The sequence below is a fragment of the Oncorhynchus tshawytscha genome, linkage group LG31, assembly GCF_018296145.1.
Source record: "Oncorhynchus tshawytscha isolate Ot180627B linkage group LG31, Otsh_v2.0, whole genome shotgun sequence".
Lineage (NCBI taxonomy): Eukaryota > Metazoa > Chordata > Actinopteri > Salmoniformes > Salmonidae > Oncorhynchus > Oncorhynchus tshawytscha.
The window spans coordinates 26740500-26759864 of NC_056459.1; the positions used below are offsets into that span (position 1 = coordinate 26740500).

A 19365-nucleotide genomic window follows, 5' to 3' on the forward strand; every position below is an offset into this window, starting at 1 on the left:
TTTCCAAAATGGGCAATTCTCTTCTGACACCCGCATTCATTAACTCCTCACACACATTTGCTTTCTCACCATTGACCAATGACAGGCCTTCCCCGCCCATACAGATCACATGGTGCCAGGTCTGTTTCAGTGCCTGCCTTTATCTCTGCTAGTTTATAGAGAAAACAGTTTATGGGGGGGAGATTATAAACATTTTACTCATTTAACAGATGCTCTTATCCAAAGCAATTTACAGGATTAAGTGCCTTGCTCAAGGGCACAGACAGATGTTTCAACTAGTTGGCTTGGGATTCCTACCAGCAACATTTCAGTTACTGGCCCAATGCTCTTTGGTGCTAGTCTACCTGCTGCGCAACAATAAACCTGTTTGATTGTTTCATTGGCTTATTATGGATGGATTCATCACTTTCATTTAAATGGGTTTGGGTCTTATTTAGGTAGGGTCACTGAAATAGGTACAACACCTGTATAGGTTCACATCAAAATGGCCAACGTTATCTCCCACTTACGTGGCAGATTGATACCCAGTCCAAAATCAACCCGAACCCCTATCAACCCGAACCCCTATCAACCCGAACCCCTATCAACCCGAACCCCTATCAACCGAACCCCTATCAACCCGAACCCCTATCAACCCGAACCCCTATCAACCCGAACCCCTATCAACCCGAACCCCTATCAACCCGAACCCCTATCAACCTGAACCCCTATCAACCCGAACCCCTATCAACCCGAACTCCTATCAACCCGAACCCCTATCAACCCGAACCTCTCTATAATTAGAGTAGATGAATGTACATCACACAGCAAATGCTCAATCTTCCTGAAGGCTGGGATATGTTTCCACCATCTTGCATCCACCTATCTAATCTTTCTCCACCAGGTAAAGTGGCTAGGAGTTCATTTGGCCTGGGCTGTGTCCTGAATGCAGGACAACATCATTCACCCTGGACAACCACATTCACCCTGGACAACACCATTCACCCTGAACAACACCATTCACCCTGGACAACACCATTCACCCTGGACAACACCATTCACCCTGGACAACACCATTCACCTTGGACAACACCATTCACCCTGGACAACACCATTCACCCTGAACAACACCATTCACCCTGGACAATACCATTCACCCTGGACAACACCATTCACCCTGGACAACACCATTCACCCTGGACAACACCATTCACCCTGGACAACACCATTCACCCTGGACAACACCATTCACCCTGAACAACACCATTCACCCTGGACAACACCATTCACCCTGGACAACACCATTCACCCTGGACAACACCATTCACCTTGGACAACACCATTCACCCTGAACAACACCATTCACCTTGGACAACACCATTCACCCTGAACAACACCATTCACCTTGGACAACACCATTCACCCTGAACAACACCATTCACCCTGGACAACACCATTCACCCTGGACAACACCATTCACCCTGGACAACACCATTCACCCTGGACAACACCATTCACCCTGAACAACACCATTCACCCTGGACAACACCATTCACCTTGGACAACACCATTCACCCTGAACAACACCATTCACCCTGGACAACACCATTCACCCAGGACAACATCATTCACCCTGGACAACACCATGCACCCTGGACAACACCATTCACCTTGGACAACACCATTCACCCTGAACAACACCATTCACCCTGGACAACACCATTCACCCAGGACAACATCATTCACCCTGGACAACACCATGCACCCTGGACAACACCATTCACCCAGGACAACACCATTCACCCTGGACAACACCATTCACCCAGGACAACATCATTCACCCTGGACAACACCATTCACCCTGAACAACACCATTCACCCTGGACAACACCATGCAACCTGGACAACACCATGCAACCTGGACAACACCATTCACCCTCGACAACAACAGAAGAACAGTAGAAAGGTTGTAACCATACTAATGTCAACAACACCACCACACCAATAGGGGGAATAACTCATCTTTAGGGACTTCAAACACAGTAACGGCACTGTGGGGAGGGCTAAAGCTGAGGAGAGGTTCTACTAAAGGGGTCATTGAAAGGTTAGAGGTTAAAGGGCTCTACTGTTTGTGTGTTGTTTAGCATGCTTACTTTGACTCTCTTTGTAAACCAGGGACATTCTGTGCGCTAACGACGGCTCAGTTTGCCTCGGAGGCGGGGGAGGCAGCACCTGTGAGGGGGAACACAGGCCTCTGTGATTAGTGCAGAGGTTAAGGGTCAATGGTCAGGGATTAGGTGTTACGGGATATAGAGGGCGTTTGGCACTTTGGGGATAGAGGCTGTTTGAAGACAATTGGGTGTTATCGTGGTTAGTAGTTGAGGTAGATGTGATTATTGTGGTAGCCTGTAAAGAAAAGGATCGTTATACTGGGGGTTTGTTAAACTATTTGTTGTATAATTGTTTCTGACAAGAGATTCACTCAAAGGGGTTTCAAAGATACAGCTTTTTACTTGGTCTTTATTCAAACCTAATTGACCTGTTTTCCTTTCCAAGGGAAAGCTTGTTTGACAATTGTATTTCCTCAAGTCACTTACAGTTAAATATAGGAAAATATGTCTCTAGTCTCCACTTTAAAACAAGTGAGTTTGAACACACTCACAACTTTCAACCGGTCTCTGGTTATGTACTAAGATTTGTGTTTTACTATGGTTAACGATACTTTAATCCTCTAGTACACACACTTAATTCCCTTCATGACAGGATAATGTAATGTAATTATATGTGTCCCACTAAAGGAGAGTACACCATGTTCATGTTTGGAGAGAGTTTAGAGAGTGGATGTGGGAATGGCTGAGAGAGTCACCAGCTGTCACAGGGCTAAGACAAGCAGATATCACACTGATTATGAGGCATGTACGTCTTTACCAGAGCTGTAATTATAGACTAATAAACTCCATTCATCTATTGAGTAGTAGAAAAAGCCCAAACACACACACACATCTTTCACAATTCACACAAATACACACACACACACACACCCGGGTCTTCACACACACACACACACACACACACACACACACACACACACACACACACACACACACACACACACACACACACACACACACACACACACACACACACACACACACACACACAGTTCATCACCATAATTGCTCTACAGTAAGCCTGAGTGTCTGGGTGGGTTCAGAAGAAGCGTTGTGTTGACAGCTACGGATGCTGGAGTCATGCTGGCCTGTCAAAGGGCTGACTTTAATACCATATCAGGGCAATTATTCACTTCTTCAGTGCACTGTCTACTTACTTTATGCCAATGGAGCAGTACAGTGAAACACATCCACCACACCCTGTTCTTTATCAAATGCATTTATCTTAGTCTGTGTGGGGGTGCTGTGTGTGTGTGTGTGTGTGTGTGTGTGTGTGTGTGTGTCACGATCGCTTGTAGAATTAACCAACCAAATCGTAGCGTGCGTAGAGTTCCACATATTTAATAAATTAAACTCACAAAAACAATACAGAAGAAACGAAACGTGAAGAACTGGAGTGCTCACAGGCACTACACAAAAACAAAATCCCACAAAGCACAATGGGAAATGGCTGCCTAAATATGATCCCCAATCAGAGACAACGATAAACAGCTGCCTCTGATTGGGAACCATACCAGGCCAACATAGATATACAATAACCTAGATAACCCACCCTAGTCACACCCCAAACTAACCCCCGGTGCGAGGCGAAGTACCCACTCCTCTCATGGATCCGCCTGCTTCGGTGGCGACTCTGGTGCGAGGATCATCGCCTGAAGCTCCGGACCATGGATCGTCTCCGGAGACTCCGGAACGTGGATTGTCGCAGGAAGCTCCAGACCGTGGATCGTCGCCGGGGACTCCGGACCGTGGATCGTCGCCGGAGGAAACGGACCGTGGATCGTCGCCGGAAGCTCCGTACCGTGGATCCTCGCCGGGGACTCCGGACCGTGGATCGTCACTGGAGTAAGTTCCGGAACGTTGATCGTCTCAGGAGGTTCCGGACTGTGGACCGTCTCAGGAGGTTCCGGACCGTAGACCGTCTCAGGAGGTTCCGGAACGTGGACCGTCTCAGGAGGTTCCGGAACGTGGACCGTCTCAGGAGGTTCCGGAACGTGGACCGTCTCAGGAGGTTCCGGACCGTCGACCGTCTCAGGAGGTTCCGGACCGTCGACCGTCGCCGGAAGCTCCGGCCTGGGAACTGTCTCCCGGAAGCTCTGGACTGGGAACTGTCGCCGGAAGCTCTGGACTGGGAACTGTCGCCGGAAGCTCTGGACTGGGAACTGTCGCTGGAACCTCTGGACTGGGAACTGTCGCCGGAACCTCTGGACTGGGAACTCTCGCCGGAGGCCTGGTGCGTGGAGCTGGCACAGGATGTACTGGACCCTGGAGAAGTACTGGAGACCAGGAGCGCTGAGCCGGGCACAACCCGTCCTGGACAGATACCCACTTTAGCACGACAAGTGTGAGGAACTGGCACAGAACGCACCGGGCTGTGAAGGCGCACTGTAGACACTGTGCGTAGAACTAGACAACATGGCACCTGAACCACACGGTGACTACAGTGAGTTGGTTCTGGTTCCCACCATGGCTCCAACCACCCGTGTGCCACCCCCCAATTTTTTTTTGCCGCGAACCCCGGTGTCGTCGTTGTTGCTCCCTCGCTGCCTCCGTCTTCTCCCATGGAAGGCCATCCTTTCCGGCAATGATTTCCTCCCACGTCCAGGATCCCTTCCCATCCAATATTTCCTCCCACCTCCAGGATGTCTACTCCTCCTGGGTACGTTGCTTGGTCCGTTGTTGGTGGGATCTTCTGTCAAGTTGTTCGTAATAATGATGATCGGACCAAGGCGCAGCGTGCGTAGAGTTCCACATGTTTAATAAATGAAACTCACCAAAACAATACAGAACAAACGAAACGTGAAGAACTGGAGTGATTTTCGTAACTGTGTCTTTGCAGTTTTTTTTATATCGCTGTGGTAGTATTTTCACAAATACTTTGTCAAATTTCACATCTTTTAGTACAAAACTCAAAACATAACATAATTATTATTTTTTTTTACCTCAAGGACATTTTCTATTGACTAAGTACAACAAACAAAATCACACAGTAACTTTTTCACCAAGCCTAATCAGTGTTTCATCTACAAACACCTTTCATATAAAATAACTGCCTTTCACAATGCAATGCTCACAATGCTTTTCATATGATTCTCTTCTCATTTGTTTGAATACATTTGACCATCACTTACAGTAATCCAACTGCACTTAATGTTTACTCACTAAAACCGTTTGATAAACTTATAGATTTTAAACTGGTTTGTCTACTATATATACTGTAGGTTTCAAACTGGTTTGTCTACTCTATATGGATTTGAGACCTACAGAAATAAAACGTGTGTTTGTAAAGTATAAACATCTAATGACATGTATGATACATGATAACCATACATAATGACTACTGGTTATTGCTGATGGTTTCACATAGTGGTAACCACAATTGATCACCATATACAGTTAGAAGGGGGTGTTTGAACACTTTCAACATGGGGCAGATAGACAGCAAGGGAGAGGAAGAAATCAAAGAGCTTGTGGACAAGGGGCCCCTCAGAGAGGTGGGCATGGACCACGACAAAGAGGTGGGCATGGGCCACGATAAAGAGGTGGGCATGGACCCTGACAAAGAGGTGGGCATGGGCCCCAACAAAGAGGTGTGCATGGACCCCAACAAAGAGGTGTGCATGGACCCCAACAAAGAGGTGGGCATGGACCCCGACAAAGAGGTGGGCATGGACCCCAACAAAGAGGTGGGCATGGACCCTGACAAAGAGGTGGTCATGGACCCCAACAAAGAGGTGGTCATGGACCCCAACAAAGAGGTGGGCATGGACCCTGACAAAGAGGTGGGCATGGACCCCGACAAAGAGGTGGGCATGGACCCCGACAAAGAGGTGGGCATGGACCCTTACAAAGAGGCGGGCATGGACCACGATAAAGAGGTGGGCATGGACCCTGACAAAGAGGTGGGCATGGACCCTGACAAAGAGGTGGGCATGGACCACGATAAAGAGGTGGGCATGGACCCCGACAAAGAGGTGGGCATGGACCCCAACAAAGAGGTGGGCATAGACCCTGACAAAGAGGTGGGCATGGACCACGATAAAGAGGTGGGCATGGACCCTGACAAAGAGGTGGGCATGGACCACGATAAAGAGGTGGGCATGGACCCTGACAAAGAGGTGGGCATGGACCATGATAAAGAGGTGGGCATGGACCACGATAAAGAGGTGGGCATGGACCACGATAAAGAGGTGGGCATGGACCACGATAAAGAGGTGGGCATGGACCCCGACAAAGAGGTGGGCATGGACCACGATAAAGAGGTGGGCATGGACCACGATAAAGAGGTGAGCATGGACCCTGACAAAGAGGTGGGCATGGACCCCGACAAAGAGGTGGGCATGGACCATGATAAAGAGGTGGGCATGGACCACGACAAAGAGGTGGGCATGGACCCTGACAAAGAGGTGGGCATGGACCACGATAAAGAGGTGGGCATGGACCACGATAAAGAGGTGGGCATGGACCACGACAAAGAGGTGGGCATGGGCCCCGTCAAAGAGGTGGACATCAGAGAGAGGGAGGCAGGCGGCAGGGAACTGTCGGTTCTCGTCCGGGCCATCATTGGTGACCATGTGGTTAACAGAGGCCTTACCATGGCAGAGGCTGCCAGATTAGTTCACCACAATCTGAAAGATCAACTGTCAATTCGATCATGAGAAGATTACACCAAGAAAACCAGTAAGTCTGTATGATATGAATATTGTAATGCATGTAAATTCACAAATCAAAGCATGATCTATTGACAGTACACTCTGTTTTACCCTCAGAATTGACAGAAGACCCCATGGTGGTGGCTGTGTGCTGACTGATCAGCAGGAGTGGGCAGTGGTGGAAATGATGAGGGCCAGGAATGAGATACGTCTGTCTGAAAGAAAGCAGGACATTGAGGAGAACGATGACACCTTTGCCAAAGTGGAATCCATCAGCCTGCCAACAAGCACCCACCTTTTGGAGAGGCACCAGGTATCTATGAAACACATTTACCTGGTGCCTTTTGAGAGAAACAACGACCAGGTGAAACATTTGCAGGCTGACTATGTTCAGTTACACCACTATATACGGTATTACTGTTACTATTAATGCACATGCTACTTCACAATATCATATTGGAACTATACTGTAAAAATAACAAACCAAAATATATTTTTAGAGGGTGATGGTACTTGATGCTGCTATGAAACATCATGAGTATATCTCACACATATCTGGTATGTCAGGTTGAAGCGAGCTTCAACCTGGCCAAAACAAGGCGCCGTGGGTGGAACCTCATCGGTCAATGGGTGACCGTCCCAATTGCCTGGACAACGTGGGGGAAACATCTCTATGTGCGCAGCTATCTCTGAAGATGGTGTGGTAGGACATAGGCCATTACTTGGATCCTACAATGCCTCAAGGTATTTCCCGATGTATTTTTCAATGAAATTGAGCAGGCCTGTCAAGTTGAGGGGTTAATGTCATTGTGTGGAACAATGTCAGTTTCCACCCTGCAGAGGTGGTTCAGGCATGGTTTTGGGCCCATCCCCAATTTGTGACCCTATACCTGCCCCTATACTCTCCTTTCCAATTGAGGATTTGTTTTCAGCATGGAGCTGGAAGGTGTACGATCGCCATCCCTATGAGCGTGACACCCTCCTTCTGGTCATGGATGAGGCATGCGACGACATCAATGCCGACCAATGTCGAGCTTGGATTCGCCATGACAAAAGTTTTTTTTGTACGGTGCATGAACAATGAGGACATTCACTGTGATGTGGATGAGGATGCTTGGCCAAATGCTCAAGGCAGGCTTGATGCAAATGAATTTGTGTTTCATTTAATTTCTTACATTTCAACACAGACAGTACACCTGTGTTTTTTTCTGCATGAATGATTGTAGAGGATGTCTTCATTGATCACACATTTGATTACACATTGGATAGATATTACAGAAATTATAGATCTTCTGTCAATTTTGTTGGGTGATGGAATTGCCCAATATGAAAACGGTGTGATGTAATATACAGTGTCTACTTGTGTGTGTTTATACGTCAGAGTGCCTCAACACAACTTTGATTAGAATCGGACTGAACAGAATCATTACAAATGACTAATACACTGGCAAACATATGCTTGGCTCAGTATTCTGTGACTGGTTCTATATGCTGCCCAGTAATAACTGGAGAGAGAGCTAGACGGTGATCATTTAATCAAGATGTCCAGGAAATGAGAATCAAAGACAGAGGCTGCCGCTATTGCCTGGGAAGTGTCAGGGTGTGTGTGTGTTATTAGTGTATGTGTGTGTGCCCTCTGCTCTCAGTGTAAATGAGATGTGAAGCAGCAGATGCCCTATCATGGCTGAATAACTCATCACGGCTTGAAGTACCGGCCCCATAGTGCAGCTCCAGGAGATGAGATGTGTGTGTTGTTGAAATCTTAATGAAATAGGCTCTCTGAAGGTCAGTGTAGAGCAGGGACTGCTTAGTGCGGGCTAATAGCGCATTAACGATACGCAGACCACCCTGTCTCTCTCTCTCTCACACACACACACACACACACACACACACACACACACACACACACACACACACACACACACACACACACACACACACACACACACACACACACACACACACACACACACACACACACAGATAAAGGTGACATTGCACATCCCCCTAACCCTCATTGTCCTTTGAACAAAAATATAATGAAAGGTTTATGAGGTGGTTCTATGAGGTGTACAATAAAACAGTGGTAGAACGTTAAGGCATCTGAACGTTCAACCACTAAAACAAAATAAATGAATAGGTTTAGTCGAGGTAAGCTCTGGATAAAAGGAGAAAAAACACATTTATAATAGGTTTAAGTTATATTATCGAAGTGCATTTGAAAACAGAAGTTGCACGTATTGATGTGTGAGCCAACGGTCACTACATTCTGTGCAGTGTTAATCACAGTAACATCAGGGTCACATCCCAAACAGCACCTCGTTCCCTTTGTATTGCAATATGTTTGAATAGGGCACATAGAGCACTGGTCAAATATATAGGGAATAGGGTTCCATTTGGGATTTGACCCAAATTACATTCTGTGCAGAGTTCAGATTGAAGTTCAAGCAACATTAAGTGCAAAGTGAAGCATCATCCTCATATTTTATTCAGTGATATTATAGTCACACCATGTACTTTAGCCAGTACTCAAGAGGGTCACTGTGGGTCGAATGCTAACTTTAGATCCAAGCAGGTAACTCAGACTTCCAACAATCATTGATAGATTTGAACAAAAATATTTAAATAGAGGTATGTATCTCAAGTGGATTCAGCTCTTAGTATGTTCAATATTAAAATCCTCTCTAAGTATGTTCACTGTCTAATCATCTCATAGTACATTCCCTATTAATCCTCTCTTAGTATGTACCTATATAATCCTCTTTTAGTATGTACCTATATAATCCTCTCTTAGTATGTTCCCTATCTAATCCTCTCTTAGTATGTACCTATATAATCCTCTCTTAGTATGTTCTCTATCTAATCCTCTCTTAGTACGTTACCTATATAATCCTTGTTTAGTATGTACCTATATAATCCTATTTTAGTATGTTCCCTATCTAATCCTCTCTTAGTACATCACCTATATAATCCTCTCTTAGTATGATCCCTATCTAATTCTCACTTAGTACATCACCTATATAATCCTCTCTTAGTATAATCCCTATCTAATTCTCATTTAGTACATCACCTATATAATCCTCTCTTAGTATGTTCCCTATCTAATCCTCTCTTAGTATGTTATATATCTAATCCTCTCTTAGTATGTACCTATATAATCCTCTCTTAGTATGTACCTATATAATCCTCTCAAGGTATGTTCCTATCTAATCCTCTTTTAATATGTTCCTTTTTTCCCAAAATATTATTTTCGTAGGCGAAATAGCTCCATTTGTCCTTCACGGTTGGCTGAGAAATCGCCCGGAAATTGCAGTCACGAAAACGGTGAACAATATTCCAAATTAGCTCCATAATATCGACAGAAACATGGCAAACATTGTTTATAATCAATCCTCAAGGTGTTTTTCAAATATCTATTCGATAATATATCCATCGGGACAATTAGTTTTTCAGTAGGACCGATTGGAGTAATGGCTACCTCTGTATTTTACGCGAGAATCTCTCTGGGAGCATCAGGTGACCACTTACGCAATGTAGCCGCTTACAGGTATTCTTCAACATAAATGCGTAAAACTACGTCACAATGCTGTAGACACATTCGGGAATACGGAGAAAGAGTAATCTGGTTGATAGCCCATTCACTGCTCAATAGGGAAGCATAGGAACACAGCGCTTTCAAAACATGAGGCACTTCCAGATTGGATTTTTCTCAGGCTTTCGCCTGCAACATCACAGACAATATTTTTACAGTTTTGGAAACTGTAGAGTGTTTTCTATCCTAAGCTGTCAATTATATGCATACTCTAGCATCTTGTCCTGACAAAATATCCCGTTTACTAAGGGAATGTTTTTTTTCTCCAAAAATGAAAATACTGCCCCCTAGTCACAACAGGTTTTAAACTGTCTAAAATCACATTACATAATTTCACGAAGAGTTTCATCTTTACTCATTCATTTTATACAACAATTAGATGTAAGCCTCATAACTGAGACTGTTGTATAAATAGGATTATGGTAATGTGGCTGTATTGTCTCTCAAAATTGTACCAAACAAACCAATTCGTAGCTGGATTCTTCACCAATATTTTATACCTTCTCCAGAACATGAATATTGTTTGGTTGTCAAGTTCTGTGAGGTGAAAGAAATCCCTTTGTTCTCTCTAAGAAAACTCACTTACGACCTCTCTGACCACAGCAGCCTGAGAGAGAGGGATGGTGCAGAGGTAGGGGGATGGTGCTCGCTGTCTCCAAAGAGGGCAACGTCATGACAGTATATTAACTATCTAATCAGCTATTAGTATGTTCCCTATCTAATCAGATATTAGTATGCTCCCTATCGAATCAGCTCTTAGTATGCTCCCTATCAAATCAGCTCTTAGTATGTTCCCTATCTAATCAGCTTTTAGTATGCTCCTATCTAATACTATCTTAGTATGTTCCTATATAATCATCTCTTGGTATGCTCCCTATCTTATCAGCTCCAAGATATTCCCTATCTAATCAGCTCATAGTACGTTCCCTACCTAACCATCTATTAGCATGCTCCCTATGTAAATCTCTCTTAGTATGTTTCCTATCTCATCCTCTCTTAGTATGCTCCCTATCTAATCAGCTCTTAGTATGCTCCCTATCTAATCAGCTATTAGTATGCTCCCCATCTAATCAGCTCATAGTACGTTCCCTACCTAACCATCTATTAGTATGCTCCCTATGTAAATCTCTCTTAGTATGTTTCCTATCTCATCCTCTCTTAGTATGCTCCCTATCTAATCAGCTATTAGTATGCTCCCTATCTAATCAGCTATTAGTATGCTCCCTATCTAATCAGCTCTTAGTATGCTCCCTATCTAATCAGCTATTAGTATGCTCCCTATCTAATCAGCTATTAGTATGCTCCCTATGTAAATCTCTCTTAGTATGTTTCCTATCTCATCCTCTCTTAGTATGCTCCCTATCTAATCAGCTATTAGTATGCTCCCTATCTAATCAGCTATTAGTATGCTCCCTATCTAATCAGCTATTAGTATGCTCCCTATCTAATCAGCTATTAGTATGCTCCCTATCTAATCAGCTATTACTATGCTTCCTATCTAATCAGCTATTAGTATGCTCCCCATCTAATCAGCTCTTAGTATGCTCCCTATCTAATCAGCTATTAGTATGCTCCCCATCTAATCAGCTCTTAGTATGCTCCCTATCTAATCAGCTATTAGTATGCTCCCTATCTAATCAGCTATTAGTATGCTCCCTATCTAATCAGCTATTAGTATGCTCCCCATCTAATCAGCTATTAGTATGCTCCCTATCTAATCAGCTCTTAGTATGCTCCCCATCTAATCAGCTCTTAGTATGCTCCCTATCTAATCAGCTCTTAGTATGCTCCCCATCTAATCAGCTATTAGTATGCTCCCCATCTAATCAGCTACTAGTATGCTCCCTATCTAATCAGCTATTAGTATGCTCCCCATCTAATCAGCTCTTAGTATGCTCCCCATCTAATCAGCTTTTAGTATGCTCCCTATCTAATCAGCTATTAGTATGCTCCCTATCTAATCAGCTATTAGTATGCTCCCCATCTAATCAGCTCTTAGTATGCTCCCTATCTAATCAGCTATTAGTATGCTCCCCATCTAATCAGCTCTTAGTATGCTCCCCATCTAATCAGCTTTTAGTATGCTCCCCATCTAATCAGCTTTTAGTATGCTCCCCATCTAATCAGCTATTAGTATGCTCCCCATCTAATCAGCTCTTAGTATGCTCCCCATCTACTCAGCTTTTAGTATGCTCCCCATCTAATCAGCTTTTAGTATGCTCCCCATCTAATCAGCTTTTAGTATGCTCCCTATCTAATCAGCTATTAGTATGCTCCCCATCTAATCAGCTCTTAGTATGCTCCCTATCTAATCAGCTCTTAGTATGCTCCCTATCTAATCACCTGTTAGTATGTTCCCTATCTAATTAACTCTTGTACCCTACCTAATTACTATGTACCCTACCTAATCCTCTCTTAGTATGTTCCCTGTCTAGTATGTTCCCATTCTAATCAGCTCTTAGTATGTTCCCTGTCTAGTATGTTCCCTACCTAATCCTCTCTTTGTATGTTCCCTGTGTAATCAGATCTGAGTACTGTATGAGTACTGTACTGTATGTTCCCTATATAAAAGGTGTCAGGTAGACGGTATATTAACTACTAACCTTAAGGTGTCAGGGGGGGTATTCTAACTACTAACCTTACCTTACGGTGTCAGGTAGGGGGTATACTAACTACTAACCTTAAGGTGTCAGGTAGGGGTATACTAACTACTAACCTTACCTTAAGGTGTCAGGTAGGGGGTCCACTAACTACTAACCTTAAGGTGTCAGGTAGGGGGTACACTAACTACTAACCTTAAGGTGTCAGGTAGGGGTATACTAACTACTAACCTTAAGGTGTCAGGGGGGGGTATACTAACTACTAACCTTAAGGTGTCAGATAGGGGGTATACTAACTACTAACCTTACCTTAAGGTGTCAGGGGGAGGGTACACTAACTACAAACCTTAAGGTGTCAGGTAGGGGGTATACTAACTACTAACCTTACCTTAAGGTGTCAGGGGGTACACTAACTACTAACCTTAAGGTGTCAGGGGGTACACTAACTACTAACCTTACCTTAAGGTGTCAGGTAGGGGGTATACTAACTACTAACCTTAAGGTGTCAGATAGGGGTATACTAACTACTAACCTTAAGGTGTCAGATAGGGGGTATACTAACTACTAACCTTACCTTAAGGTGTCAGGGGGGAGGGTACACTAACTACTAACCTTAAGGTGTCAGGTAGGGGGTATACTAACTACTAACCTTACCTTAAGGTGTCAGGTAGGGGGTACACTAACTACTAACATAAGGTGTCAGGTAGGGGGTACACTAACTACTAACCTTACCTTAAGGTGTCAGGTAGGGGGTATACTAACTACTAACCTTAAGGTGTCAGGTAGGGGGTATACTAACTACTAACCTTACCTTAAGGTGTCAGGTAGGGGGTATACTAACTACTAACCTTACCTTAAGGTGTCAGGTAGGGGGTATACTAACTACTAACCTTAAGGTGTCAGGTAGGGGGTATACTAACTACTAACCTTAAAGTGTCAGGTAGGGGGTATACTAACAACTAACCTTACCTTAAGGTGTCGGGGGGGGGGGTATATTAACTACTAACCTTACCACAAAATACCACACTAAGTGCCAACAAACACACTCACATATTGTTGTAAAGATGCTAGATTCTCTAAATAACAATGCCATTTCACAGTTATACCACTAGGGGTCGTAATGAGATGAGCTCAGTGAGCGGGTAATAGTGAGTGGTGTGGGAGTGGGTTGTGGTGTGGGGCAGTTAATCCTCGTTTCCCACTAACGTTTTAGGGTTGGGCTCTTACCTTGAAAGTGGACATGGTGGGGTCCCTGTTAAACCTGTCTATGGTGTGGAACTTGGTGGTGGAGTGGTTGAGCTCAGGGTACAGCTCAGAGTGTCTTTTGCGAGTGTGCATCACTTTCTGGAAGGGAGAGGAAGGTACAACAAACATGAAGAGAATAAGAAAAGAAAAGCTATAGAGGCAAGGACTGAGAGGGACTGAAAGAGATGCCAGCCGCAGTTGGGGGGAAGAGGGGGACGGATAGATGGATAGATAGCTGAGTCCTCTCATCTTCTCTCTAGCATCTCTCTGTTCTCTACTAGGCTTTGATGCTGCCTGTGATGTAACATGTCTATGAGTTTGCTCTGAATGGATATGAGAGCCAAACAGGCTGCGTTAATGTTAGCGTTAGCTAGTTAGCAAGTTAGCATTAGTTAGTTAGCAATTAGCCAGCAGTGAAGTGGCTCTGAATAAAATGTTCCTGTAAGTACAACTGGAGGATCAAATCCTAACCCTCACCATTTAGCTGAGACTCAACTGACCTTATACGTTCTAGCATCTATAAGAGCAACTACATCCTATTACAAGTGGAAGTGGAAGGATAGAGACCTTGTTACAGCGACTCGCTCTCTTCGCTAATGGCTAGCGCTTAAGCAGCGCGGTGGCGGCTAATCGACACAGCCGCTCTGAGGGTGTAGAGAGACACAGGGGCCAGACAGCGACACTCACAAACTCAGACACTCTGGCCAAGGCCGGCTGTGACCGCTGCCACCAATTACCACAGTCTGCACTCTCTTCTCCCCGTCTGTCAGTTCTCTCTCTCTCTCTCTCTCTCTCTCTCTGTGTGTGTGTGTGTCTGAGCCTGCGTTCCTAAGTAACTTTAAATCTACTTCCTTTATAGTCATCTTCTCCCGCTCCTTCTTGCTGTCACTGTGTCTGTCGTTTTCTCTTCCCGCTGTCCCTTTTCCTGTGTCATGTCTGTCATCACTGCTCTTTCCTCTCACATTCTTTACCTTAAACTCTCAGGCCACCTCAAATCTTTCTCCCTCAGACACACACTCGGTCAAGGGGTACACTGGCGTCCATTTTTGACATAGGAAGTGTTGGTAAAATTATGATTAAATGACTGAACAAATCATTTTAAACGGAACTGTAACTAAGTAAAACTTATACTCTGTTTTATTATATCTGATTAACAACATGACTTCATACGATGGGATTGTGTGACATGGACAAGGAGTAATTAAAGTTAATGAACACCATTCCAACTAGGAAGAAACGAATGGGTTGGGGACTGTGTAAACAAATAAGGTCGGTAACCTATGGTTGAACCGACAGAAACTTCGCTCTGGGGTTTTTAGATAAGACAGTGAGTGCATTCCTAGGTTTTCTGTTAATTAGAACTGTCAGCTCAGTGGTGATCGATAATGTTGAGGGGTCAAATGTTACCTGGGAGTGTGTTAGTAAGTTAGAATTAACTTTTCACCTCACTTTGTCCCGGTCGAGAGGAGGGGATTCTGTTCAAGCAATGAAATGACGTCATGATCTGTATATAAAGTGTTGCTCGTGGTTAAGTGTCAGCGCGCTCCGAGAATAAATTCTGCTACCTATTATTAAAAAGACTGGTCTCCATCTATTTTATGCAAACAAGAATCTTACAAATTCTCATAAAATAGATTAAGGGTTTTCAATTAATGAAAGCACATTGGCATAATTAAATTACAGTAACAGGAAGTCAGACATTTTGAGGGACATATCATGCAGTTTTGCAGACTACGGTCAGACAGGAAGGGTTGTGAGCTCTGGGAAATCATTGCCCTTAGGCAACATCATTCTACTCCAGGTTATGATATTGTAGCTAAGCGCTAGTGCTTGTTAGCCTGTTAGTTGTGCAACAGTCCACACATGCCTTAGTTCTACTATGGACAAGGCCTCCGCAGTGGAAAGCAAGTCTCCAGTCTTTACATGGTAAGGATAAGGAAAGCCAATACTTGAATAGGGTTTAGCAAAGGCTTTAGTTTAGTTAATTGTTAGGGGGGGGGGCTGTTTGAGACTGGAGATTTGCTAGATTCCCAGGGCTTGTTCCTTCCACGGAGCGATTATTTCACGCCAACACACACACAAACACACGTGATTACCCCCAAAACACACACATCATACCAAACTGACAAACTCACCGTCTATCATTCATTCATCCACTCAAACCGTTCCACTGCACCATTGTTTCTTCAACCAGAACCTGGCACCCCATTGTGCATTTTCCATTGAGATCGAAATGACTGACTGATTCAGTTTGAAAAAAGCTCAATTCAATTATAGTTTTTTTTGTACACCTGCTGGTACATGTTCAATATATCAATCCTTTGGCCAATCAAGCTAAGATCAGTCAAAACCAAATCCATCCATCCACAGGGGGAGCCCTAGATCCTTGTTGTAGAAACAGACTACACTATGTATGGGTCACTGTACCAAGTTAAATTCAAGGGAGACACAGGCGCAAGGGGGCGGGGGGTTAGAGATGCCATGGGCTCCTCTAAACGTCAGTCAAACCTGGCTGAAGCAGACAGAAGCAGAGATAGGCTGGGGGAGGGTAGTAGGTGGGGTCTTACCTCAAAGTCCAGCTCAGAGTACCGTACTCTTTTCCTCTGAGGGAGGAGGGGGGGAGGGGGGGGGTCAGGGGGAGAGAAGATATGATCAATGTCTGTAGATCGATGGACTCCTCCACTCATCATCAACACAAACGTGTGTAGCAAAGTCTCCACTTGCAACATGCATGCTAACACAAAACACACGTCATGTAGTGGCTCAGATGAAATGAAGTCCTTCTGATGCAGTGAAACCTTGTGAGCCTCATTCCCACATGGGCAACATATTCCCAATAAACGTGGCTACTGTAACTTGCTTTGGATTAAATGGTACAGTCAAATCTATAAAAAAAACATATTATTAAAGTTCACCACAACCAACAGCCTTCATTCTATTGAAGGTATGTCCAAGATGATTGAGACAGTCATGTAATGTCCTTCAACTGTCTCCTGCATCAGACCACTCAGTCACTCCTTAGCTTGGTGTGACCTAATGGACAGCTGTAGTTATTGCACACTCAGAGATGGGGTGCATGTGGTCCAGTCCAACTCTCTTGACTTCTCTCTCTTTCTCAGAAACCCTTTACACCACTGAGAAGATTGGCCCTACATTTAGCTGAAAGCCCTGGTCCTTCTTTTAATGTCTGGACTTGCAGAGAAAGGCTACGAGAGCTGAGGCTTTTAAAGAAAGACAGAAATAAAGAAAGGAGGAAAGAAAGAAAGACACAATGTTGTAGAGAACTGAGGGTGCATCTGAAATAGGCCCCGGATAGTGGTGAACGTGGTTCCATTTTAGCCTCAAGCAATGACTCAGATCTCTCTCATTCAAACACTTTGTCACAGTCATCTCGTTGTGTGTGTAACCTCTAACCTTCACAAAAGCGATCCCATGACATTTGAGGACATTTGACAATCCCCAGTACTATACAGTACACATGCACTATGCACTTGAATGAAGGCACACATACTTTCACAACGATCCACCCTCCATCACGCGTCCTACGTGCAAGCATACTACATCACCCACTATCAGTGTTATTTGTCGGAACAAACTGTTGTTCTTACTGAGGAACACCCACCAATTCCACATCACAGCATGACATTCACAGAGAAGTGAAACGACCCTCACAGAAAAAATGACATGATTTCACATGTTGAAAATCCTGTGAAATCACATGGAAACATGTTTTTGAAAGACTTCACGTATGATCACGTTTTCACATGTGGTTTCATGTTATCACATGTTGCTTTACATGTTGTCACATGTCATCACATTAACTTTACATAAGATCACGTGATCAAATGAAAACGTGTTATTGGAACACCGCAAAATCATGTGATTTTTCCATGAATCTCTCCTCTCCTCTTTCCTCTCCATCCCTCATCACTCCTCTCCTCATCACTCTCTACTCTTCGTCCATCAACACTCTCTCCTCTCCTTCCCTCATCACTCTCTCCTGTCCTCTCCTTCCTTCCCTCATCACTCTCTCCTCTCCTCCTCTCATCACTCTCTCTTCTCCTCTCCTTCCATCCCTCATCACTCTCTCCTCTTCTTCCCTTATAACTCTCTCCTCTCCTTCCCTCATCACTCTCTCTTCTCCTCTCCTCTCCATCCATCATAACTCTCTCCTCTCCTTCCTTCCCTCATCACTCCTCTCCTTTCCTTCCCTCACCCCTCTCTCCTTCCCTCATCACTCTCTTTTCTCCTCTCCTTCCCTCATCACTCTCTCCTGTCCTCTCCTTCCTTCCCTCATCACTCTCTCCTCTCCTCCTCTCATCACTCTCTCTTCTCCTCTCCTTTCATCCCTCATCACTCTCTCCTCTCATCACTCTCTCTTCTCCTCTCCTCTCCATCCATCATAACTCTCTCCTCTCCTTCCTTCCCTCATCACTCCTCTCCTTTCCTCACGCCTCTCTCCTTCCCTCATCACTCTCTTTTCTCCTCTCCTTCCCTCATCACTCTCTCCTGTCCTCTCCTTCCTTCCCCTCATCACTCTCTCCTCTCCTCCTCCTCATCACTCTCTCTTCTCCTCTCCTTTCATCCCTCATCACTCTCTCCTCTCCTTCCCTCATCACTCTCTCCTGTCCTCTCCTTCCTTCCTCATCACTCTCTCCTCTCCTCCCTCTCATCACTCTCTCTTCTCCTCTCCTTCCATCCTCATCACTCTCTCCTCTTCTTCCCTTATAACTCTCTCCTCTCCTTCCCTCATCACTCTCTCTTCTCCTCTCCTCTCCATCCATCATAACTCTCTCCTCTCCTTCCTTCCCTCATCATTCTCCTCTCCTTTCCTTCCCTCACCCCTCTCTCCTTCCCTCATCACTCCTCTTTTCTCCTCTCTCTTCCCTCATCACTCTCTCCTGTCCTCTCCTTCCTTCCCTCATCACAATCTCTCTCATCACTCTCTCTTCTCCTCTCCTTTCATCCCTCATCACTCTCTCCTCTCCTTCCCTCACTCTCTCTTCTCCTCTCCTCTCCATCCATCATAACTCTCTCCTCTCCTTCCTTCCCTCATCACTCCTCTCCTTTCCTTCCCTCACCCCTCTCTCCTTCCCTCATCACTCTCTTTTCTCCTCTCCTTCCCT

General features: G+C 44.7%; 1 protein-coding gene across 1 annotated transcript in view; it reads right to left on the minus strand.

Moving 5' to 3' along the window:
* Nucleotides 1-2179: 2179 nt before the first annotated feature.
* LOC112240222 (adhesion G protein-coupled receptor B2-like) overlaps nt 2180-19365 on the minus strand; it is a 199434-nt gene continuing 182248 nt past the window's right edge. Inside the window, exons 22-24 of the mRNA XM_042309838.1 lie at nt 16807-16842; nt 14222-14338; nt 2180-2233 (exon numbers count right to left, since the gene is read on the minus strand). Of these exons, the coding sequence (XP_042165772.1) occupies nt 2180-2233; nt 14222-14338; nt 16807-16842 (207 nt within the window). The remainder of the gene's footprint in view (nt 2234-14221; nt 14339-16806; nt 16843-19365) is intronic.